General features: G+C 42.9%; 2 protein-coding genes across 2 annotated transcripts in view; one reads left to right on the forward strand and one right to left on the reverse strand.

The window, feature by feature from the left end:
• Positions 1–23386, reverse strand: part of LOC144691962 (protein maelstrom homolog) — a 75366-nt gene extending 51980 nt beyond the window's left edge. Inside the window, exon 1 of the mRNA XM_078560538.1 lies at positions 23284–23386. The gene's annotated coding sequence lies outside the window, so the exon portion shown is untranslated. The remainder of the gene's footprint in view (positions 1–23283) is intronic.
• Positions 10126–25926, forward strand: part of LOC144691963 (immunoglobulin-like domain-containing receptor 2) — a 142107-nt gene continuing 126306 nt past the window's right edge. The window contains exon 1 of the mRNA XM_078560539.1: positions 10126–10257. Coding sequence (XP_078416665.1) covers positions 10209–10257 — 49 coding nt within the window. The 5' untranslated portion in view covers positions 10126–10208. The remainder of the gene's footprint in view (positions 10258–25926) is intronic.

Consider the following 25926-nt stretch of genomic DNA (forward strand, 5'->3'; position numbering starts at 1 on the left):
GACACCTTAGGCACACCACGGGTTAATCAGTCGTGCTTTTGTATTGACCTGCAATGAGGTCTTTATGAGTTGGTGTGATTTTTAATACCTTTGTCATTTTGTTTCGTTAAGTTTCTTTGGTTGCAATATTAAATTCAGACACGTCACCATGGCTGAGGGTGCCTCTTTTCTTCTGCAGTTGGATGGTTTCCAATCATGTAATGCTTTATTAACAGGGACCTTAGTTAATGTTCCTAACCAGACAGATTTTGTACTTAGGTCTCGAGTATGGAGCCTACAGCCTAGGCATGTTCTGGAGGTCCATATGTGGTGTGCTAGCTAAATGTTCATTGGATTAAAGTCTCCCACATGTCCCTGCCTCCCTGGAGTATGTCCGAGTCAGCATTTCCCTGTGTGTGCTTATCCTCGGACTCAAGCTGGACTCATCGTGTGCAGCCGCAGGCACTGCGAAGACGTCCTCATTGTCCACTGGCATCTTCCCCCCTTTCCAGCGCAAGATTGTGGAGACCGTAGCATGCAACCACTATCAGCGACACATGATCTGGGGGGTACTGGAGTGGGCCCCCTGAGCGGTCCAGGCATTGGAAGCGCATCTTGAGAAGACCAATGGTTCTCTCCACCACAGCCCTTGTGGAGGCGTGGCTCCTATTGTACCGTTGCTCAGCTTCTGTTCTTGGATAGTGGAGAGGCATCATGAGCTACCTTCTGAGGGGATAGCCCTTTTCATCCAGCAGCCAACCATCCAGCCGGGCTGGGGCACTGAAGAGCCCCGGCACCTGGGAGTGTCTGAGGATATAGGCGTCGTGGGAGCTGCCTGGGAACCTTGCACAGACTTGCAGAATCAGCATCCTGTGATCACACACTATCTGCACGTTCATGGAGTGGAAGCCCTTCCTGTTGACGAAGGCACTGGGCTCACCTGCTGGTGCCTTAATGGCCACATGTGTACAGTCTATAGCACGCTGGACGCGGGGGAAGCCAGCAATGGCCGCGAAGCCTCTGGCTCGCTGTGTCTAGCTTGCCTGGTCCCAGTGGTAGTGGATGAAGGTCAATGAATGCCTGAACAGAGCCTGAACAGGATGAATGTCTGTAACCTGCTTGACACAAGTGTGGACAGCTGATTGGGAGACACCGCAAAGATCACCCAACGACCCCTGGAAGGAGCCAGAGGCATAGAAGTTGAGGGCAGCTGTGACCTTTAGAGCCACTGGCATGGGGTGTCCATCCACACAGTTTGCGGAGATCTCAGGCCCAATCATCTGACAGATGGAGGTGACAGTCTTCCTTGAGAGACGGAGCCTCTTTCGGCACTGCACCTCAGACATATTGAGGTAGCTGCTTCACCGCCTGTACACCCTGGCAGCAGGATAGTGGCATCTTCTGTGGCCCCTTCAGCATTGACTACCTCTTGGCCCTGCACCCCTTGTGCCTGTGCCTGACCACCTCCCAAAGTTGGCTCCCCTGGAGGCTTAATGTGCAATCATATCCTACTCCTCCCTCTAGCCCTCCCTTCCTCCTCAGAGGAGGTGCCTCAGTGGAGGGTTCAGCTCCCATTCCCAGGCTAAGGGAAGGCTTCCTGAAACATGCAAACCCAGAAAAGATTCCTCATTGCAGAGTGCTGACCTGAAGGTTGTGAGTCCAGACCAAGCAGCTGGTATGCATTTTGAAGTATTGCAGATCACACATGCAACAATCAGTAACTTTGAAACATCAATATTTGACAGAGCACACTCGCAACCCCACTGAACCCTCTTATCCCGCCCGTGGATGAGTTTACACAAATATGTCCTACCCACCTGCCCGTTGTGCCCGTGCGCCGACCTGAAGATTGCATGGGTGCTGAAAAATCACCAACGATTGGGCCTTAAGTGGCCGGTTAATTAATGGCAGGCACGCATCGGAGATGAACGCGCGCCCGCCCAACGAAATATCGCGATGGCATGTGGTGACGTCCAGACGCTCACCTGATGTCACCGCGTGTCACTTTACGTACGTGCATGCTGGGCCCACCCTCGCATGCCAACGGGAAAATTCTGTCCTTGATTTACAAGTATCTCTGGGTTATAATTTCTTCTTTCTACCCTGAAGGCAGACAGAAAATATCTGTTTGACACTTGTGCCATTTCCTTATTTTCCATTATTACTTGCTCAGACTCACTCTCTAGAGGAGCCACACTTACTTCAGTTACTTTTTTGCTTTTTAATACTTGTAGAAACTCTTACTTTCAGTTTTTATATTTCTAGCTAGCTTTCTCTCATATTCTAATTTCTACTTTCTTATTACTTTTTTAGTCATTCTTGCTGGTTTTTAAATTCTGTCCAATCTCCTGAACTACCATTAAAATTCCCATAATTGTATGTTTTTCTTTAAATTTGATACTATCTCTAACTTCTTTAGTTAGCCATGGTTGGCACACTCATCTCCTAGTGTCTTCCTTTCTCACTGGAAGGTATCTTTGCTGACAGTTATGAAATATCTCCTTAAATGTCTGCCACTACACTTGTACGGATTTACCCTTTGACCTATTTTCCCAGTTCACTTTAGCCAGTTCCATTCTTCATACCTTTGTAAACTTTATTTAAGTTTAAAACACCAGTCTTTGACCCACTCTTCTCTTCCTCAAATTTTATGCGAAATTCAATCATGTTATGATTACTGCTACCCAGAGGCTCCTTTACTATGAGGTCCTTAATTCATCCTGCCTCACTGCACTCTATCAGGTCTAGAATAGTCCGTTGGAACTGGGAGTAAATTTGTAGCAGTTCCTGTATAGCATACAGTTCTGCTGAGAGTACGGCAAAATTTATAAACAAGGCTGGGGTTATCAGTCATGTTAAGAAACTAATAAGGAATGCTTGTTCTATACTTTAGAATATCAATTGCCTATTAAGTAATGTTTAGTTCAGGTTGATTCTGGTTCGTTTGTTACAGTAAAAGTCTTAAAATGTGAAATCTTGTCATGCAATTCCTTTAAGTCAATTGCTGGGAATTCAAATCTCTTTTTAAAAGTTACCAGTCTGTACGGGAATTATAACATTGTACCTGGATTACTTTTTTAAAATTCAAACCTAAATGTCAGTAGCAACACATTTGGAGGACTATCAGGCCAGGGTAAATACCTCAGAATACCTCAGAGGATCCTAATAGAGAGAAATTAAGGACAAACAGAGAAGAGGTCACATTTTCAACAATTACCTCCTCAAAGTATTCATAGAAAAGACAATGGCATGAGGTTGCTTGAGGCTTCTCCTAAACTTCCACCATAACTGGTGAAACCTGGTTTAAGGTTAAGATGCACTAAAAAATTCACCCCTTTAACTAATATTCCTTCAATGAGCAGGGATAATCTAAATGGATTAAAGGACTTCCAGATCAGCAAGATGAAGATTCTAGACAAACTTAAAGACATTAAAGCAAATAAATTCTTGATGATAAGTGATAAATATCATAGGGTACTAAGAGACAAGAGATGAGATTCATGATGTGTTGATAGTCATCATGAGGAAGCTACAATGTGGGGGAGTTGTAGTGAATTGGAAACTGGCTAAAGTTATACACATAGGTCAGGATTTTCCGTGCCCACCAGCATCGAATGTGTTCAGTGGCGTGAACGGATAATATGGCGCAATTGGTTTCAAGATGGCGTGAAACCAGTTCACGATCATCAACTCAGCCCACCGATGGTGGGCACGTTCTCCGCTATCGGATGTCAGGAACCTCATTGTAATACATCAGCGTATCATTATTAGGCCTGGCCGTCAGAATCATTCCCCCCCAGATCGTCTGCCCACGTCGGCGAGAAAATACGCCGACGTGTTTCACAACAGCACATAGGCGACATGCACCTGGCGAGCTGCACTTTGCTCGGGACTTCAAGGCTTGTTTGCCTACTTTGCTTTGGTTAGCACTCGCAGTCATCAGTACCAAGATTCACAGACCGCACTACATCACTTTTAGGGGAGTTCACGGGCAGGTCTCTACCTACCAGATCAGGCATATGTGGGTGGCTTTTTCAATGGCTGCCGGGCTAGGGCTTGCTTGGCAAACTGGGAGAAGTGGGAAGTGGTCTCAGACAAGGGAAAAGGCTGCAAGATGAGGGCTGTACTCCGGAAGGTGGGTAATCCAGGGTGTGGGCGGGGCACATGTTGATCTATGCAAGCGGCCTCAAAATGGTGAGGGCTGAGGGGGCAGTCTCCAGAGGAGATGAAGTCAGATGGACATGTGAGGGTGTGTGTGAGAATGGGTGCTGATGTCCCTTGAGCTTGCAGTGAGTGAGATGCCAATGAATGTGTGATGGGCTTGAGTGTGTGAGGTTAGAGCGATGAGATGGTGGCCTTATCCTGGCAGCACGGATAAGATCATTCATCCTCTATCTGCATTGGATGGCCAACCTCTTCTGTGCAACATTGGCACTGATCACCACTGCCGCCACATCTCAAGTCTGGTTGGTCACACTGCTGCCCATCCTGCAGCCAGAGCAGGGGTAGAGGACATCGCAGCAGGCCTCCACAGCGTCCTAAAGGTGTTCCAGTGGCATGTCACTAAACCTGGGGGTTGCAGTCTTTTTGCCTTTCATGGACATCTTCCCTGCAGTAGTTGTGGGCTGGAGGCACTGAGATATGTGCGCATGGCTTGATTTTAAATATGGCACCAGGTGTAATGAAGCGGTAAGGTGATGGCGTGGCAGGCGAATGAGAGCCCGTCCACCATCGAAGCGGCATGTTTCCCGGGAATGCATAACTAATGCGGTGGGTTTGGGGCGATATGGCATGAAAAGCTGCCATTGCAGCCAACGGGTAAAACCATTTACCCGCCCACTACCACATTTCGTGCAAATCTGGGATGACCCATGGTCACTTAGAAATGGTGATGTATCTATACCAGGCAACAAACCTGTTACTCTTAGATCAATAATTATTAATATAGTGAAATTAATTCAAGGGGAAACGTGAAGACTATCAGACAACAATATCTGAATGAATAGCAAAACATGGTTTTAGAAGTATTCGTGCCTGTCTAATGTCCTTTATTTATTTGAAGAAATAACAAGAAGCCTTTGATACACTTCCTCAGGAAAGGCTGCTACAAAAGTTGAAAGTAGTAGGAGTTCAAAGTGAATACGGATGAGAAGTTTTCTGCAGGAAAGAAAGCAGTGACTATGTGCTGTGCAAAAGGGGATGGGGTGCCCCCAGCAATGATTGTTGGAACTCTTAATGTTTCCAATCGAAATTATTGACTAATTCAGAAACTGAATGCAATTTAATAAATTTACTGGCAATATTAAGTTAAGAGGGCAGCCAATATGAGGAAACACTCTAAAATGAGCTGGATTAAATTTGTAAATGGACAGATCAGTGGCAGATATAACTTAATATGGACAACTGTAAAATACTGCACATTGTTAAATGACATGGGTAATATATGAAAACTTTGGATGGTACACAGATAAAGATGAAACAAAAAATGGCCTGGGGTTGACAGTGAACTCATTACTTAATAGGTTACATTTTCTTTTTTTTAATTTGTTCTTGGAATGTGGGTAACATTGCCAAGGCCATAGGCTGAATTTTACATCCTGCGAGTGGGCGCGTGCCTGACCTGTGCGAGCGGAAAATCAGGCAAGCGTCCCGACGTCATTGAGCACTCGCTCGATATTTTGCTTGGCGGGCATGCGCAAAAGTTGGAAGCACACCGACCAACAATCAAGAGGGCAATTAAGCCCATTAGTGGCGCTATTGTCTCCGATTTCTCGTGGCCCGTCCAACCTTATGGTTGGCGGTTGGGCAAATTGGCCAGGCGGACTCTGCATTTTTCATCAAACCTCATCCAAGGGTGGGATGAAATTTCCATTATGAAATAAAATAAAATTAAATATCTGTGGGCAGCACTTTTATCAGCTATATTTTCAGGTGATTAATGGTGATGCATGGACACTTTTTTTCAACTTTTAAAACCTTTATTTGATGATTTTCAGGTCTGCAGCTCCCTGAGGCAGCTGTCTGCCTTCAGGGAGCTTTCTCGTAGCATTCACCTGTGCCCGCATTGACGTCATCGCCTGCCCTCTTCTTGTCCCCACCCAGGCAGCGCTGAGCATTTCAGTGCGCGCTTCACGTTGGCTGGACGTTAATTGGCCAGCCAGCGTGAAATCACAGTCGGGAGCCAATCGCGGTCGGCGGTCCATTTCCCTACTGCTCCCAGGCCCACCAATCGGGCGCCCGCCAAAGGTAAAATTCAGGCCCATATTTATTATCCATGCTTGATTGCCCTGGGAAGGTATTTGTGGGCTTTCTTCTTGAACCATTATTTTCCTTGTGCTGGAAGTGCTCCCAAAATGGTCTGATGTAGGCAGTTCCAGAATATTGATCCATCGATATTGAAGGAATTACAATATATATTCATAGAGGTGAATTTTACAACCCCCCCCACCACCAATCAGGTATGTTTTTGGTGGGGAGACACGTAAAATATGTCAGGTAGCTAGCCCACCACCTTCCTGCCCACCCTCAACCTATTACCCCTAATATTGTGGTTGGGTAAGGTCCACACCTGCCTTTAGGAATATAGAGACACTTAACTGCCCAATTAATGGGCAATTAAAGACATAATTTCACCTCCGCTACCATAATGTGAACGAGAGTGGGAAGGCCACTTTTTCACCAACGCTGGTGAAAAAGCGGGAACGAAGGAGGGTGTGTACCTCCTCTGGGGGTGCCCTGTGTGATTGAGATGGTACCCCGTATTTGTGCCGGCCCACCCCGTCTCCGGAAACCAACTCCCTCCCCTCCCTCCTCCCATTCCACCCAAAAGATCCCGAACTCAGCTGAGTCTGGAACCTATGCTGTCTTCTTTGTGGGACTGCTTGCAGTCTCGCCAGCATCCATAGCTGAGCTCTGGCATTGCTTGGACTGCAAGAGCCGCCAGCCAACTAGATTGTGAAAGTCCCATTCTAAGCTTGTTAAGGTCATGAGTAATGTACTATCACGGTGGGGCAGCCTTTTTAAAAGTCAGTCAGTTTGTGACTGACTTTTCTAATGGGGGCTGGGTGGTGAGCAAAAGGCCCCCCTGTAAAATTCACCCCATAGTACAGTATATGATTTGGAGGCGATCTAGGAGATGAAGATATTCTGATGACATTGCAACTCTGTCATTCTGGTGTTAGAAATGTGGGGTTTTATCAGATGATTATGTTTAAATTGTCCTTTTTTAATTTAAAGGAAAACAGAATGTCTTGGAAAAGGGGGATGGTGTGAATTGGATTGGAATTTGCCTGGCAACAGGCTAGGTGATGGTTACTGTAGGGATAGGGAGTCCAGGTTAAGACATACCGAACCTACATTCCATATTTCACACCTGAAATCAAAAGCAGAAGTAGCTGGCCCGACTATGGACAGACTTTCTGTCTCAGGGTTTTTGGACAGAAAGGGAGAGAGAGAGAGAGAGAGAGTGGTCTTACAGATACAAAAGGCGCAGCTAATCTGGTCAGCAGAGAGGAGAATGCTGCAATTCCTCTGCAAGCTACCAGGCAGAACGTGGGAGGGAGGATGGTCGAAAAGACAAATTCTGTGGCACTCTAAAGACTGGAAGTTTTTCCCTAGCAAGGCCAGGAGCAGAAAGCACTGGAGTGGATCTGACTACTGGTAGTCAGTTCAGGAATTCTCTGAAAACTGAGGAAAGGGCCATACAATGGTCATGGGACATTATGACTCAGCGAAATGGGGAGAAATGAACCCTTTGGAAGCTGGGAGTGACTGCGGACTGTTTTCTATAAAGACTGTAATCCTGTGGAAAGCATGCTGTAGGGTATATGTGTGCAGCATGAGGTTATCAGTCTTGTTAAGATATGAATGAGGGTTATCATTTCTGTAGTTTAGAGTATTAGCTACCTACTAAGTAATGTTTAGTTGCTGTTAATTTTAGTTTATTTGATACAGTAAAAGTCTTAAAACTTGAAATCATGTTGTGCAATTCCTTTAAGTTTGTCACTGGGAAGTCAAAACTCTTGCTTAAAATTGTTGGTCTCTACAGGGATCGTAACACAGGCCATTAGAGATTGCAGGTAAGAGAGGTGATGTCAAAATAACCCTGTAGGTTTTCTGCAGTGCACCCTGTAGATAGTACACACAGCAGTGGTAGTGTGCTGGTGATGGAGGGGATGAATATTTAGTAGATATCAGGGATGCCAATCAAACAAAATACCCAGTCTCGTATGATGTCAAGCATCTTGATTGTTGTTGTAGCTGGACCTATCAAAGCCCATGATAAGTGTTCCATTATTTCAACTTGAGTCTTGTAGCTAGTGGAGAAGTTTTGAGGGGTCATGAGGGGAGTCACGTGTCATAGAATACCCAGCCTTCAACCTGTCCTTGTAGCATTGTGTTGATACAGCTGACTCAGGTAATCTTCCACTCATTGAGAACTCCCAAGAAGTGAATGGTGAAGGAATCGGTAATAATGATGCTGCTGAAGGTCAGGGGGGAGGTATTGAACATGGTCATTGCCAGCCACTTTGGCACAAGTGTTATCTTCCTCTTGTTAAATGAATCTAGGATGTTGTTGAAGTCCCATTGGGAATGGGTTTTGTCAATATTGGCGGAATTGGGAATTAAGTTAATTGCTGTAGAATCTTCGGCATACAACTCAAGTCATATCCACATGATGAAGGGAGGGCCATGTATGAAGCAGCCAAAGATGGTTGACCGGTGAGAACCTCCTGCAACAATGACCTCGGGCTACGTTGATTGCTCTCCAACAACCATGATCATCTTCCCATGTGTCAGGTACAAACCCAACCACTGGAAGGCGGTTGAACATTCCTTGACCTCGATGTTGCAAAGGTTGCTTGGTCAAGGGCAACTACTCACACCATTCTGCTAGCATCCAGCTCTTGCATACATATTTGGATCAAGGAAGGTTGTGTTGTAGTCTGGAGCCCAGTAGCGTTTACAAAATCAGAACTGATTGTTGGTCAGCATGTTATTGGTCAACAAGCTTTGTTTGATGGCACTACTGAGTCAGAAAGTATTTAGGCTAAAGGTGGTGAAAGGTCAAATCCGAACTAATAATATGAAGAACACGTTCACACCCAGAACAATCGACATGCAGAAGGGTAGTAGAGGCAAAATCTTCGATTGATTCAGGATGACAGAAGGGAGGATGAATTGTAAGGGGTTTTTTTTGGCTGAATGAATGAGTTAAAATAGGCAGAATGACCTCAGTTTGTATTTAGCTTCTGTTGTTCTGAAGTCCAGTAGATTGGAATGTAACATTTAGAATCAGGATTATTGTTCCATTTTTTTCCTGACAAAGTTGTGAATTCTGGCCATCCTCTGCTGGATGATAAGTGCCTGAATACTGCAAGTTCATTGCACTTTAGCAGTAAAATTGAGTAACCCTGTACGTTGTACATACAGATAGATCACAAAAGCAAACAAGCGTTACAAATTTTAATCTAATACAGTTTGTAAACTGTCAAGGTTTCAAATTGGGAATAATGTAGCGGCTATTCTTAACTAAAGAAATTAACGTCGGGGAAATTGGCTTTATATATTAGTATACACAGTTTCAGAGTAATTAAAAACTGTGTTATACAGTCGGAAGTTTCTGTGCTTTGTACATTTTAATTAGAATTCAGATCTATTATTTATAAAATATATATACATACAGACCCATAAAAAACGAAGGCTTGAAGAAATTCAGTAGTAAAAATGGATAATTGTCAAATGAATAGAAAAGGGCTGCAGTTTATTAGTTGCATATATTGTAACATGTTTTGTAACGCTGTCAGTTTCAGCTACAGCACAGCTTAAAGCAGCATCAATGAAGTCATGTGATGAGAAAAGTCCATCGTCAGAGAGGGGGATCTGAGATACTCGTATGTTGAATTATTGTCTGTGTTCGACATTGTTTCAAGCCGCTATGTGAACTGTTAAAGAAACAAAATGGTAGCCATGTATTTATTTGAATGGTTAAGGCCTCGTTCCGTTCTGCAGATCTGTTTGTGTTAAGACACACGCAAATGCCCACCCCTCGCCACGGTAGATGAGTAACAGGTGCCAGTTAAAGCCTGGCTTGATACTTCTGTGTCTGTCAGTTTCACAGAGCGACGCAGTGAGAGAGATTACAATGGGAAATCGGAATTTAATTCATAATCGGGGATTAAATTATATCGAGTTCTAACAAAATATTTGGGATGTAAAAGGCGCTGAAAATGCGGGTCCCTGGATTCTCATGGTGGATACCCATTCTCTGCCTGGCAGGTAAGAGTTAAACTACGTTAACTTTATAGTAAATGCGATGGTACCGCTAGCTCCCGCAAAAAAAAAATCGATGAATGAACATGGCTGTCCAACGACGAGTTTATCGTTCTTTCCGTACCTCGTGTATTAGATCACCTGCTATTTTAGGGATGTTTCACAGTTTACCCTTTAATCGTCTCTCTACCTGCCTACGTTAAATAATAGCAATTCTACTTATTAATATGGTCCACCGTGTCTCTAGTATTTCATTTGAAAATCGGCACTTGTCCACTATCCTTCAAAGCAAAGTTATTCATTTGCGAGAATGAATGAAACCGTTATACGCACCAAAACCGTGAATATATATACTATAATATGTGCTATATATAATATATGCTAATTATTTTAGCAACATTATATGCCAGTTGATAGTTCATTCCAATTTTCAACAAAAATGAGACCATTCGTTTTAAATTAAAAACCTTCGAAATTTTCAGTAACATTTTTCTATTAGAGACTATAAAAGATTTGAAATCTCAATTATTGGAATACTGATACAATATGCTATTTCTAAAGCGCACTTCGTGACTCATGCCATTCTGAAGACTCGTATGATGTACTGAATCATACACTCAAAGCCTTGCACTGTGACTATTGTCTTAGATAACCCTGTTTTCCCAAATAAATTATATGTTTAGTTCAGAAATTCTGAATACTGCAACTGAGCATCAGTAATGAGAATTGTATCTCGGAATTCGGTGCTTGTCTGAGCAAGTTAATACATTCCCTTAAACATAATTCCAATTTTAGTCTAGAACATTTTTTTGCAACAAAAACTACACAAATACTTTCCAATGGTCTCAAATCAATTATTTTGTTGAACTTTGTAACTGGCTAGAACAAAACTTTTGTAGGACCACTGGAACTTTACTGGAGTTCCTGGAGGAATGGACACAATTGTAACTGGTTATTAAAATGCAAAATAGAATACCGTGGATCCTGGAAATCTGAAATAAAAACAGAAAATGCTGGAAATACTCAAGAGACGGAGAGAGAAAGAAACAGTTAACGTTTCGGGTCAAAGAGCTTTCATCAGAACTGGGAAAAGTTAGAGATGTAATTGGTTTTGAGCAAGGGGTGGGTGGGACAAGGACAAAGAAAGGTCTCTGATAGGGTGAAAAACAGATTGAATGACAGAAGAGTTAGTCTTCTAGGGCCAAAGGGAATGGTGATGGGGCAAGAAAATAAACAAAGAAACAAAAGATGTGCCCACAGCAGGTCTGAAAGTGAAAATAAGAGAAAAATTGAAACATGCGAAGGAAACAAAATGGAGCTTGAATGGCCTTCTTCTGTACCGTAATGATTCAATGAGAATCTCATAGGACAATGATGTGAAGAAGCAAAAAGATGTGTTTCTGTCAGAAATATTCAGGTGGTGAGGTGATAGGGCAAAGGCAGGTAGACTGAGAGGTCAACCAAAAAGGCAGCTGGGCCTATTTGCTTTTACCTATTGCTAAACCTTTTTAAATTTATTCATTCGCCCATCCCTGATTGCCCTTGAGAAGGTGGCAGCCTCCTTGAACTGTTACATTATGGAAAATAATGCAAAAGACTACTAATTTTGAGAAGCTATCCAGTCCTCTTGGAGCTATCAATCAGATGGATATAATTACATGTGACTGCTCATAGCACAACATCACATCACATATTTAAAAAATACACTCGAGAATTGTGCCTTGTGGCTGGTGGAAGAGCTTTGTGTAGTCGGCAGATGAACCACATGTTGCAGACTACCCAACCTCTGCAGTACTCTTGCAGTCAAAATATTGATATAGCTGATCCAGTTCACTGGTGACCTCCAGGATAACTGATTCTATTTAGCTCAATAGTCTATGTATTATATAAGTATGGACCATGTTTAGAATTTTGGCCATTTTATACAAGGTAGAAAGAAATATTATGCGTGCATTGTTTTTGCTCATGTAGGTTTTGTACACTGTTAATCAGAATATTGCCTTTGTGAATGTTTGAGTCTCTTGCACATGTGCCAATCTTTGTTTTTGATTGTTTTGTTACATATTCTAAGTTTCTAATTCTCTTTCCCGTTTTATATCTTTGGAATTATATCTCCCTACGTCAGTTTATATTGTTTCATTAACGCTTGCACACCAAAGTATAATATGGTATTTAGCTATATTGTGTGAATGCAAATGGGATTTTGGCCAGAATTGTCCTCCATAGTTTGTCTATTTTACCATCAATAATATCTTCAACAGAATATTTTTTCTCCCATTTCCCATTGTGTTTACATTTGAGTTTTAGCTTTTGAAAATTGAAAGTCTGTGCCTGATGTTTGTTGAACTAAAGATAAAATGGAGCACAGTGTTGTAAGTTCAAATTCCGACATTTCTTTTATTATTGTTGAGTAATCCCTTTCTGTATTAATTTTAGATGAGAACAAAAAGGTGTTCATCTGTAATGATCCAATATCAATTATTGGCATTCACTATCTAGCTCACACATGAAACATTGGCTCTTAGGTGAGGAATTGGAGGGAAACTCACTTTTTTAATTCATTCATGGGATATGGGCTCCGCTGGCTGGGCCAACATTTATCGTCCATCTCTAGTTGTCCTTGAGAAGGCGGTGGTGAGCTGCCTTCTTCAACTGCTGCAGTCCATGTGGTGTAGGTACATGCACAGCGCTGTTAGGAATGGAGTTCCGGGATTTTGACCCAGCGACAGTGAAGGAATGGCAATATATTTCCAACTCAGGATGGTGAAGTGACTTGGAGGGAAACTTCCAGGTGGTGGTGTTCCCATCTATCTGCTTCCCTTGTCCTTCTAGATGGTAGTGGTCCTGGGTTTGGAAGGTGCTATCTAAGGAGCTTTGGTGAGTTCCTGCAGTGCATCTTGTGGATGGTACACACTGCTGCTACTGTGCATCAGTGGTGGAGGGAGTGAACGTTTGTGGATGTGGTGCCAATCAAGCGGGCTGCTTTGTCCTGCATGGTGTCGTTTCCTGAGTGTTGTGGGAGCTGCAGTCATCCAGGCAAGTGGGGAGCATTCCATCACACTCCTGACTTGTGCCTTGTAGATAGATGGTGGACAGGCTTTGGGGGAGTCAGGAGGTGAGTTACTTGTTGCACAATTCCTAACCTCTGACCTGCTCTTGTAGCCACTGTATTTATATGGCTAGCCCAGTTCAGTTTCTGGTCAATGGTAACCCCCAGGATGTTGATGGGCGGGGGGGGGGGGATTCAGTGATGGTAATGCCGTTGAATGTCAAGGGGTGATGGTTAGATTCTCTCTTTTTGGAGATGGCCATTGCCTGGCACTTGTGTGGTGCGATGTTACTTGCCACTTGTCAGCCCAAGCCTGGATTTTGTCCAGGTCTTGCTGCATTTGGACATGGACTCCTTCTATACCTGAGGAGTCGATGAATTTGTGCATTGTGCAATCATCAGCAAACATTTCCACTCCTGACCTTATGATGGAAGGAAGGTCATTGATGCAGCAGCTAAAGATGGTTGGGCCGAGGACACTACCCTGAGGAACTCCCGCAGTGATGTCCTGAAGCTGAGATGACTGACCTCCGACAGCCACAACCATCTTCCTTTTGTGCTAGTATGAATCCAACCAGTGGAGAGTTTTCCTCCGATTCCCATGGACTCCAGTTTTGCTAGGGCTCCTTGATGCCACACTCGGTCAAATGCGGTCTTGATGTCAAGGGCAGTCACTCTCACCTTACTTATGAAGTTCAGCTCTTTTGTCCACGTTTGAACCAAGTCTGTAATGTGGTCAGGAGCTGAGTGGCCCTGGCGGAACCCAAACTGGGCATCAGTGAGCAGGTTATTGCTAAACAAGCGCTACTTGATAGCACTGTTGATGACCCCTTCCAATGCTTTACTGATGGTCAAGAGTAGACTGATGGGGTGGTAATTGGCTGGGTTGAATTTGACCTGCATTTTGTGTACAGGATATATCTGGGCAATTTTCCACATAGCTGGGTAGATGCCAGTGTTGGAGCTGTACAGAACCAGCGTGGCAAGTTCTGGAGCACAAGTCTTCACTACTATTGCCGGAATACAGGGCCCATCCAGTGCCTTCAGCTGTTTCTTGATATCACGTGGAATGAATCGAATTGGCTGAAGACTGGCATCTGTGATGCTGGGGACCACCGGAGCAGACTGAGATGGATCATCTACTCGGCACTTCTGGCTGAAGATTGTAGCAAATGCTTCAGCCTTATCTTTTGCATTGATGTGCTGGGCTTCCCCATCATTGAGGATGGGGATATTTGTGGAGTCTCCTCCTCCAGTGAGTTGTTTAATTGTCAACCATCATTCACGACTGGATGTGGCAGGACTGCAGAGCTTAGATCTAATCCGTTGGTTGTGGGATCGCTTAGCCCTGTCTATCACTTACTGCTTATGCTATTTGTCATGCAAGTAGTCCTGTGTTATAGCTTCACTAGGTTGACACCTCATTTTTAGGTATACCTGGTACTGCTCCTGGCATGCCCTCCTGCACTCTTCTTTGAACCAGGGTTGACCCCCTGGCTTGATTGTAATGGTAGAGTGGGGAATATGCCGGGCCATGAAGTTACAGATTGTGTTCAAGTACAGTTCTGCTGTTGCTGATGGCCCACAGTGCCCCATGGATGCCCAGACTTGAGCTGCTAGATCTGTTCAAAATCTACCCATTTAGCACAGTGGTAGTGCCACAAAACACGATGGAGAGTATCCTCAATGTGAAGGCGCGACTTCGTCCCCACAATGAATGTGCGGTGGTCACTTCTACCAATACTGTCACGGACAGATGCATCTGTGGCAGGCAGGTTGGTGAGGATGAGGTCAAGTATGTTTCCCTCTTGTTGGTTCCCTCACTACCTGCCGCAAACCCAGTCTAGAAGCTATGTCCTTTAGGACTCAGCCAGCTTGGTCAGTAATGGTGTTACCAAGCCATTCTTGGTGATGGACATTGAAGTTCCCCACCCAGAGTACATTCTGCACTCTTGCCACCCTCAGTGCTTCCTCCAAGTGGTGTTCAACATGGAGGAACACTGATTCATCATCTAAGGGAGGGCGATACATGGTAATCAGCAGGAGGTTTCCATGCCCATATTTGACCTGATGCCGTGAGACTTCATGGGGTCCTGAGTCGATGTTGAGGACTCCCAGGGCAACTCCCTCCTGACTGTATACCATTGTGCTGCCACCTCTGCTAGGTCTGTCCAGTAGGACAGGACATACCCAGGGATGGTGATAGTGGTGTCTGGGACATTATCTGTAAGATATGATTCCGTGAGGATGACTATGTCAGGTTGTTGCTTGACTAGTCTGTGAGACAGCTCTCCCTATTGAACCATCTACTGCATGTGTCTTTACCTTCAGTGGAACAGTAGAAAAAGAAAATTGGAAAGGTGAAAAATGGAAGAGAGCTTTTCCAGAAATCATAGAACCATAAATTTATGGCAGAGAAAGAGGCCCATGCTGTGTGTTGCCTGAAGAAGTGTTATTCAGCCTAATCCAAGTTTGTTGCTGTTGGTCTGTAGCCTTGTGGGTTACAGCAGTTCGAGTGCATAGCCAAGTATTTTTCAAATGCATGGTTTCTCCTCCTTTCAAGCAGTGATTTCCAGACCCCCTACTGCCCCGTAGGCAAAAAAAAATTATCTTCATCCCCACCCCCTCTAATTCTTCTCTTAATTACTTTAAGTCTCTGCCCCCAGGTTATTGACCTCACTGTTAAGGAAAATAAGTCTTTCTAATCCACTCTATTTTAGGCCCCTTATAATTTTGTACACCTCAATTAAAACTCCCATCAGCTGCTTTTGTTCTAAGGAAAACAACCCACTCCCACCATCCAATCCTTCCTCATAGCCAAATTCCTCCAGTCCTGGCAACATCCTTATCAATCCCCTCTGCATCCCCCCCTCTAGTTTGATCACATCCTTCCTGTAATGTGGTGACAGAACCATAAGCCATACTCTAGATGTGGCCTAACTTGCAGTTTCTACCATTCCAGCATAATCTCACTGCTCTTACTTTCTTTGCCTCAACTAATAAAGGGAAGTATTCTGTATGCCTCCTTAACCACCTTATCTATCTGTCCTGCTATCTTCAGGGATCTGTGGACATGTGCTCCAATGTCCCCCTGCTCCTTTACACTTCTCAATATCCTACCATTTATTGTGTATTTCCTTGTCTTATCTTCCCTCCCCAAATACATTACCTCATACTTTTCTGGATTGAATTCCATTTGTCACTTTTCTGCTCACTTGACCAGTCCTTTGATATCTACAGCTTTCTTCCTCACCATCCGTGCAGTCAGTTTCTATACCACCTGCAGACTCCTTAATCATTTCCCCTTCATTTAAATTTAAATCATCAATATACATATTTACGACAAAAAGCAAGGGACTCAGTGCTAAGCCCTGTGAAACCCCCACAAGAAATAGCTTTCAAGTCACAAAGTTACCTATTGACCATTATCCTTTGCTTCCTGCCACTGAGACAATTTTGGATCCAAATTACCACTTTAGCTAATGTGAATTGTGAAAGAAAATATTAAAACACTTATAAGACAATTAGTTCAAGGCTGGAAAATTTTTCACATTTTGTTGAGAAAGTATTGCATTTACTTTTATTTTCTAAGTTTCTTTCCCCAACAACATTCACCTCTTCTTTTCTGCACTCCTGGAGTGACTGCCTCATGAGAGGCAGCTCCAAGGACACCAGGAGCTCGCTGTCTTATTTCCTCCAAGTTCTCATTCTTTATATGTGAACCTTTAATAGTGAGAGTCAGCAGGCTATTAAATTAACAAGGCATCACAGCACTAAGTGTTATCAGGCAGTCACATTAACTGAGTTCCTCACATTCAGCAGAGAGATACTGAAGCCAAATGTAGTGGCTCATATTTTGTTAAAAAGCACTTCACCATTATTAAAGTGTAAATTGGACAGCATTTTCCAGCAACTGTGTGGTTAGACATAGAAATCATGAAATTGCTGTCCAAGTTACTTTACTCTTCCAGGAGCTTCGTGATAACACTACCTTGTTGGGAGACTCTGCATTCAAATACATGCAGTTGTTATGGCACAGCCAATGGTAAATGCTGAGTTGTTCAAATCCCAAAAGGAAACTTGAAACATCTGTCACAACTTGCTTTGCAGTTTGTATGAATTTTGAGATGAGTACCTTGAATTCAGTAGTAAAAAGGCCACCAAGTCTTATAGATTTTACAAAACTAGATTAAACATTTATTAATAAGAGAAATGATTTTTAAATACATACATAGATCTACACATTACTACTAAGATAACTTCTAAATCTCTTAATCAATCTACACTTTCATTAAGGCAACTGTAAGACACGCAGATTTTAAAAGACCCAGGCAAAGAAACATGATACCCTGAACAAGTTGAATTCAAAATGAGTTTTCTTAACCAGTCCTTTGAAGGCAGCAGCTTGAGGCAAAGATTCTGAAGGCTTTTCACACTTGTAAGATCTTAAAATGCCTACTCTTACACACAGCCTTCACTCCTTTATACATATTTTTCCCATTGAATGCAAATTTCCATTGTTTCACTATGTCTTTGGATTTTATCTTCCTGATAATAAAAACCTCTCAAAGCACTAAGTTTTACCAGTAATCTTTGGGAAAAATAAACACACTGTTTCTAAACTTCACCTGGCTAGGTGACACGTTTCACTCCCTCTTTTGAAAACAATCTAGTCTGGCTTATTTAAAAACGCAAATGTCCCATTATCTTACATTCTAAACTTCCCCCATGTTTACACCAAAGCCTTCAGACAAGCTGCCTTTAATCCAATTAAGTCTCTCTCACTCACACACTCACATACTCTCACACTCTCACACTCACACTCACACATGCACACACACATCCCACTATTACTCTATTTTACAATGAATTCCAATAACATTATGATAATTATTATATCTTCCTGACACAAGGACATTTCTGTGCTGGTGCAATAGGTGCAACACTAAACATGCCAGGAAAAGTTAGGGCTAGGTCATTCCAGTATAAGGAAATTTTTTACTGCATGCTAAGTCTTAATTATTGCCAAACAGCTTGTCTGGAACTAAAAAAAAATCACTTTTACAAGTGTTGATTCTCATTCCTTCACACGTTCATGTTTGGTGGACATTTTTAAAAATATGTATGTTTTCGCTTTCTCTCTCTTAATCCTGTTTTCTTTCTCTCTTTATTTCATTTTCTGAACACAATTTGGCAACGAAATATTCTGCGTTGCTTAATAACAGTTGTTCTTCAATATCATTGATTAAGGAGATATAGAGTTGTTCACCCTATTTAAATGGAAAAGGCTTTATAATCATGTAGGCTCCAGTGCAAAGCTCCACAGAGTCTGTGGTCTAGAGTAAGTATAATGAATGTCTGGCACCATTTGTTTACCACTGACTGCAAAATCTGGCCCAGCCTTTCTACTACTGCTTTGCTGAGCAAAGACCAGGTATTAAATTGGAAAGTTTTTTGATCTATATAATATTCTGTATACCAAGTAATGTATTTACCCACTGAACCATCACTATTATAACCTCTGTATTCATAAATATTCTTTTGAGACACTGTGTGGGTGTAGTGCATCAAAATATCAATACCCACACTGCACTGCCATAGGGGCATGGGGTTTTTACAGAGCAAGAAGAATGAGATATAGAGTTCACACTGGGCTGCTGTCACACACCCCTCACTAGCCAGTAAAGAGCAGTAACCATGCATACCCCCTCAAATCTTTAATTCCTACTGCCATCAACAATTCTTTATTTAAACTGGTGCTGAAAATGAATAGAAAGAGTATGACAGGGAACTGCTAAATTAAGCAAATGTGACATGGGAAGTGTGCACTACTCCTCCACAAATTGTTTTGTAGCATCAACTTTTAATATATTGTGGATCTGTAACTGTTGATGCTAAGCAACTGCATGCAGAGGAGGAGAGGTGGAAGAAAATTCAGAAAACTGAGTTAAATTGTTGTATCATTTTAATGTTAATCTATGTGTCCATAATATGGACAGTTGTCTGCTTGTGTTTCTTTAGTGTCCTGTAAGATCTTTTGTCTTTAGTTGGAATTTCATTAATAACTGTTATGCTCTCGTCATTTTCATAGTGGATAGAGCTTCTCAGCATTACAAACAAAGTTGTCATGTTCAAGTTACTGATTTTTGACAATGGAAATATAATTTGAAACCCCAAACACCTCTAAATTGTTAAAGTAATTGTTCTATATCTATATTTCAAAACTGCCAAAAACATTCAGCAGATTCAAGCTATTTTATTGCTAAAGTGATCTACCTCATAGACAATTCCCAGAAACAACACTCCCACTCCTTGAGTGGGAGTTTCGGTATTAGTACTGCAAGCATTTAAAAATAAATATGATTAACTGTCAAAAAAAATCCTTTTTCTGCACATTTTATTGCATTGAAACATTGAGTACCAGTGACCTCACCGGGGATTTAATGAGGAGTTATTGAGATTAATTTTCCTGCCCTATCCCCATTGCCTGATCGGTGGAGCATACCCAAAGAGCACTTGTCAGTTCAGGCCTTGGAGAGACCACATTTGTTGGGTCAAGTGTGGCCCCACATCCTCAGCGTGGACTCATCCCTTGGCAGGACAGTGTGCAATTGTAAATTCCATTATTGTTCTTCGCTGCAAATTATTTATTTTTCTTGTCAATTTTCTCCCCATGCTTTCACAAACTAATTACTCATTCCCGGGGTGTATAGCTGAATATGTAGTTACTGCAATCAGACTTGTCTACCTTCTTGAATACAGTCATGATCACAGCATCCTTGAGAACCCCCGGCATGTGTTCTTCTTCCCAGGTGAGGGATATGAGGTTGGCCAGGAGTGTATCCCCGCCATGTTTCAGAATTTCAGCAGGAATTTCATCTTCCCCAGATGTCTTGTTTTTCAACTGTCGACTTTTTCAACTTCACTCCGGACCGGGGTAGTGTTGAGATCAAGCCGGGATGGGGTATTGAGGATGGAGTTGAGAATGTGCAAGTTGAACGTAGAGCCTCGTTTGAGGAGTTCTTCATGATATTGTCTCCAGTGAGCACTGACTGCTTCCCTGTCCTTGATGAGTTCCCATAAGACTATAATAAGGCCACAAGACGTAGGTGCTGAAATAGGCCATTTGGCCCATCGAGTCTGCTTCACCATTCAATGAGATCATAGCTGATCTGATCTTCTTCAACTCCACTTTCCTGCATTTTTCCCATAACCCTTGATTCCCTTACTGGTTAAAAATCTGTCTACCTCAGCCTTGAATATACTTCACCCCTCCATCATTGACTCTCTGCGTGGTGGACCCTTGAGTACTTGATCTACTTGACTGCACTGAAGAAACCACACATGTCATTGGTGTCCGTTGAGTTGCAGTATCTCCCTTCGCACTTTCTGACCACCATTTCTTCTTTATGTCACAGGTTTTATGCTGTATTGCTGCTTTCAGCCACCTATGGGACTGCTGATTTTCTCTTGAGCTGTAGTGAAGTGTACAGTCAAGGAAGCCTTGTGCTTACACTCAATTAGGCCCTCTTTCTGTTGGTTCTTTTCATTGAACCAGTCAAAATGTTTCCTAGTAGAGAGGCTAAGGACCTCTTCGCAGATGCTTGTTATGGTGAACTTTAGGTTCGTTCAGGCACAAGGAACACACTGTAGCTCTTGATGGCTGCAGATCAAGAGGTTGGCAGTGAGGCACTGACTGAGAAAGGGCCACCTTGGTGGGAGCTTGGAGGCCTTCGATGTTAATTTTCTTGTGGCATTGCTTACGTTGCTCTACTCGGAGCTCGGTTGTGGCAGAATACTCCCAGAAGGAGAGCAGAAACGCTTTAGGGCTGTCCTCAAAGCATTCCTGAAGAGGTCAAACATCCATGCCAACTCATGGGAGACGTGACTGACCAAAATGGAGAAGGCTCACCTGGGAAGGCCCTGAATGCATCGAGACACTTCAGGAGCCTGCAGAGGCAAAGTTGAGGCATCAGAGTCCAAATCTCTACCCCTTCAAACAGCACCTGCCTCGCATGTGGCAAAGTCTGCAGATTGCACATTGGTTTTATCAGCCATCTCAGAAACCGTCGAAGCGGAATGGAAGCAAGTCATTCTCAATTCCAAGGGACTGCCTAAGAAGAAGAAGGAGTTGAATATGTGATGGGCACACCCTGGTACCCAATTAATAGTTAATTCAAAGGCAAAGTACTGTAGATGCTGGAAATCTGAAATAAAAACAAAAATGCTGGAAATACACAGCAGGCCAGACAGCATCTGTGGACAGAAACAGAGTTCATCACGTGTATTTGGTTAATTCACCTTGATGGTGAGTGTTACTGAGTAATTTGGTGATGGGGACATTTAAGCTGATTCAATCCTTTCCTCACTTGATGCAAATATGATTTATTTTTAGATAGTCCTCGATGGGATATAAATTATCAAAAACAATGTAAGGGTATGGCAGACTCCAGCTATGTTGATCTATTTGTATATAGAATAATTTCTCTTCAGCTGCATTTGTGCTCAGTTCTTCACAGCAAACAAGGAATTCTCATCAAATTCTCTCATTACTAATCTAGGGACACCAAAGCTAATTGCTGCTGTGCTAATCTACCACTGTCCTGGTGGAGCTCAGTTAATTCAGCACACACTGGGGATCAATTTTAGGGGCTTCTTGTCCAGCTCCTCAGAGATAAATTGAAGAGTTTTGCAGTATTGTATTCATTTTCATTTTTAGCTGGTAATTAAAAAGGCAACAGGAAAATTACTGAATACACATGGTAGGTCAGCAATAATTTGCATACCTGAATTAATGATTCCTGCAAAATACCAGTTTTTTAAATGTTAAATAACATTAAAACAAGAGTTTTAGGCATAGATTATTTCTGCAACATTTTGCAATCAGACCTACATTCCAGCATTGTCTCTCAATTACTGCACTTTAACCAATATCAGCTCAGCGTAAGCATGTCCTGTTAGACCTCATTTCACATTTTTCTCATTTCTGTTTCATGTCAATTTCAGGATCTGCTTGTTATTTCAATCAATATTTTTCTCTCTTCTGTACTTATAGAGCATGATTTATTGACTCTCATAATTAAAAAAAAAATTCCATCCAGGGTGAGATTTCAGAATTAAATTTAATGCAAGCATGTATGTTCTATGGAGAGCAGTTGTACAATGTTCCTTCCATATTGATTTCCAGTGATGAGAAAGAAACAGACTGTTAACACCATATATATAACACGATGTCCCCAATGCAATTTCTGTGTTCAAGGTATAGTGTTTAAAATGGTGACCTAGTGTTTCAGAGCACCCTGCCACTCAATGGTGCAATCATTTTGCACATTGCCATTTTCATTCTCACTCTTTTTGTTTTAAGAGAAGCGAGAGAAAATCATGGGGCACCTAGTCTAGTCTTTCACTACACTTGATGTTTAACTTAAGTGAGGCATAGGCTAAAATCTAGGGAAAAGGCACTTATCATCTCTGTCAGGGAATGGTGTATCTTATAGGGAGACTTAAAAAGAACATCTGAACATGGAAAATGCAGCAAATTCTTTGGGAGAAAAATGAATTTCACTCTAACAAATGATGCCTTATCCAATTATGGAAAGCAAAATCATTCATCTCTAATTTACATTTTCCAGTTATGTAACAATAGCAATGGCTCTGCTCCAAGTTTTATGATGTTTTAATTATTTCAGATATAAAGGAACACAAACATTCATTCCAGTCCTACATTCCATTCTGCTTCACTATGTTCAGCCCAATGAAGGACACAAGAACTTTGTGTTAGTCTTAAAGGCACAATGTATTCTCGTAGAGAGATTGAGGAAAATTGTCAGTTTAGTAACAGTTAAGAACAGCTTCAGCTACATGACAATGGAAATGTAGTTCAACTGTCATTTTCCTAAATAAGTTTGTGACCAGCCTAAACACCTAAAAAGTTTAAACAACAATTTATTTTCAAGATAGCAAATCATAGTAGAATTACTTACAATTGCTACATTTCGGTGCCATATTCATAGAGGCCTGATCTCTTCACAGCAATTTTTTTACAAAATTTTTGTAGCAGTGACATCTTCACAGTTGTTACAAATGTTGAATAATACTCTGGACTTGGGTATTCTTCCAGATATCTGGTGAGGTTGTATCATTTTGTTATTCCACAAAGATGGCAAACACTCATATGCACATCTTAATGTTGAGCTGTGATGCAAAATTACTGGCTAAGGCACAACTGGGTAATGCAGTTGCAGTTGGTTTAAAATATTATTCTTTCACCTCTGGGACCTAGATTTAAAAAATGCAAAATGTTGCTAGATGAAAGGGATGTTCTTCTAAGATTAAGGTTTTGAAGATTAGTGTCGGGAGCCATGGAACCCACTAGAGCCAAGGAGCGGTTGATACTGGTCAAGGAGTTTCTTTAGTTCTTTGGCGCAAACATCATTTCTAATTGTTAGCACAAAAAAAATCACAAAGTGTCTGATACTGCCTGTACACTGTAACAAATATGGGGCAAGTTATTCCACAGAGACCATTCTTGGTTCAAAATAACTGTAAATCCATAATTCCTGCTCAGTAGTTGAATGTTGTTCATCATACAATGTCCTTGAGGGCTCTATCCCTGGTATTAGCATTGAATGCAGAAAGTACTATTGACAGTTTAGAAATGGAGGTTTGTATTAGGTGTTTTGTAATATTTTAATCTGAGAGATGTCTTTATTAAGTGTATCACTATTCTCTACTCCCATCATAGGGCTTTGTTTCATACTGTTGGATTAAATGGTCCTTCCTTTAACTTCATCAGGGAACAAGTACATCCATTTTCCAGACTTCGAATTGATCTACTGACTGACTTTTGTGCTCATGTGTATTTTTTACAGTGGGTTAAAAACTGGGAGTGGTTAACAGTATTGAAAAAAATTAAACTTGCTTTATGAAATATGCATGTCATTTTCACAATGGGCAGGATTTTCCCTCCGCGCTCTAAAGTGCGGGCTGGCGGGCGTAAGAAGCGGCATGTTTCCTTCCGGCCGCAATAGCGGGTTTTCGTACTGTATTGTCTGCTTCCCGCCTCATTAAATATGCACCAGCAGGAAACATGTCGTATTGTGGGTGGGCAGCCTCTGATGACCTCAGCGGATCATCGCTCCGGGTGCCATATTTAAACCATACCCACGCACAGCCTTCTCATTTTCTTCATCCCAGCACTGCTCCAGAAGAGAGTGAGGCCCCAAAGCAAAGAAGCCTGTCATGCCCAAGTTTAGTGAAGCTTCGCTGGGCTGCCTTCTGGAGGCCATGGAAGCCCGGTGGGATGTGCTCTAACCCCCCGTGATGGCCAGAAGAGGTCCACGAACTTTTTCACAGCAGCCTGGGAGGCGGTGTCCATGGTGGTCAGTGTCAAAGCTGCACAAAAGAGGTCAGCCATTCATTGCAGAAAGAGGATGAATGATCTCATCCTTTTCACCAGCGTAAATCAACCAGCTCATCATTCTCAAGTCACACACTCGCAAGCCCATTCACAGGATGACACTCCACAAGGATTTCACACACTGCCAGCTCCAGGGACATCACCACTCACACTCTCACACACATCTTCACATCTCCATCTGGGCTCATATCCTGTGTTGTTCACATTCTCATCACGTGCACAAGGCAGGCATCCTTATCCTCTGCCTTGGCATGTATCCTGCTCTCAATCTCTCCATCTGTAGGACAAGCTCGCCCACAATAGAAGGAAGAGGTCCCAAGCCGATGGAGGAATGGCAGAGATAAAATCCCTCACTCCCTTTGAGGAGCTGGCTGGAGAGGACCGTGGACCACTCATTTGGCAACGATGAGGTCAGAGGCGCACACACAAGTGAGAATTCTGCAGCAGCTGATGCTCAGACGATGAACCTGTGAGCCCATTTTTGTGTTTTCGAGTCGCCTGCCATGTACTAATTTTCTCTGCTCCCCTCTGTAGACACCTCTGCAAAGTGCCCCTGGAGCCAGGCCTTCATCTCCAGCCCTGAAGGCAGCTCAGATGGGGATACTGTAGAAATGGGTGCAAAAAACAGCACTCACCTACACCCTCTATCAACACAGACATACACCTCATTAAACCTAGTTTTAGAGCAGCCTCAGAGTCACAAACAGGTGAGCACAGCACACAATCCGGTCCACAGCAGGCAGAGGCAAGGACATCCAAGATAGCCAGCACTTGGAGGACTGCTGGAGGCCACGATTATGCTGAGTCCGAATCAGATGACAAGTCTCCAGACTCGGTCCCAATTCAGTTGGCGGAGCTTCAGCAACAGTCAGGGAAATATCAGGAATGGTTGTTAGCTGCTTTCCACAGATTGCAACGTACGATGGAGGAGTCCGTCCGCGTTCAGCCTGAGGTTATAGCACCGGCCTGCCAGCGCATCGAGGTCAACACTGGTAGGATGGCAGCTGCCATGGAGACCTTGGTCCAGGACGTAGTGCCTGTGCTGCTGCAGGAGTTGCACTCCATCGCTGTAGGCATTGGTGGCATCCATCAGTGGCTACTCGAGATGGGTGCAGGGCACCCTGATCTCACTCCAGCTGCCCATTCCCCTCAAGTCAGCCAGGGGCCCTCAGGCACACATAGGGATGAGGATCAGCAGCTGGACACC

Source organism: Cetorhinus maximus, chromosome 16 (assembly GCF_964194155.1).
Source record: "Cetorhinus maximus chromosome 16, sCetMax3.hap1.1, whole genome shotgun sequence".
In the NCBI taxonomy this organism is placed as follows: domain Eukaryota; kingdom Metazoa; phylum Chordata; class Chondrichthyes; order Lamniformes; family Cetorhinidae; genus Cetorhinus; species Cetorhinus maximus.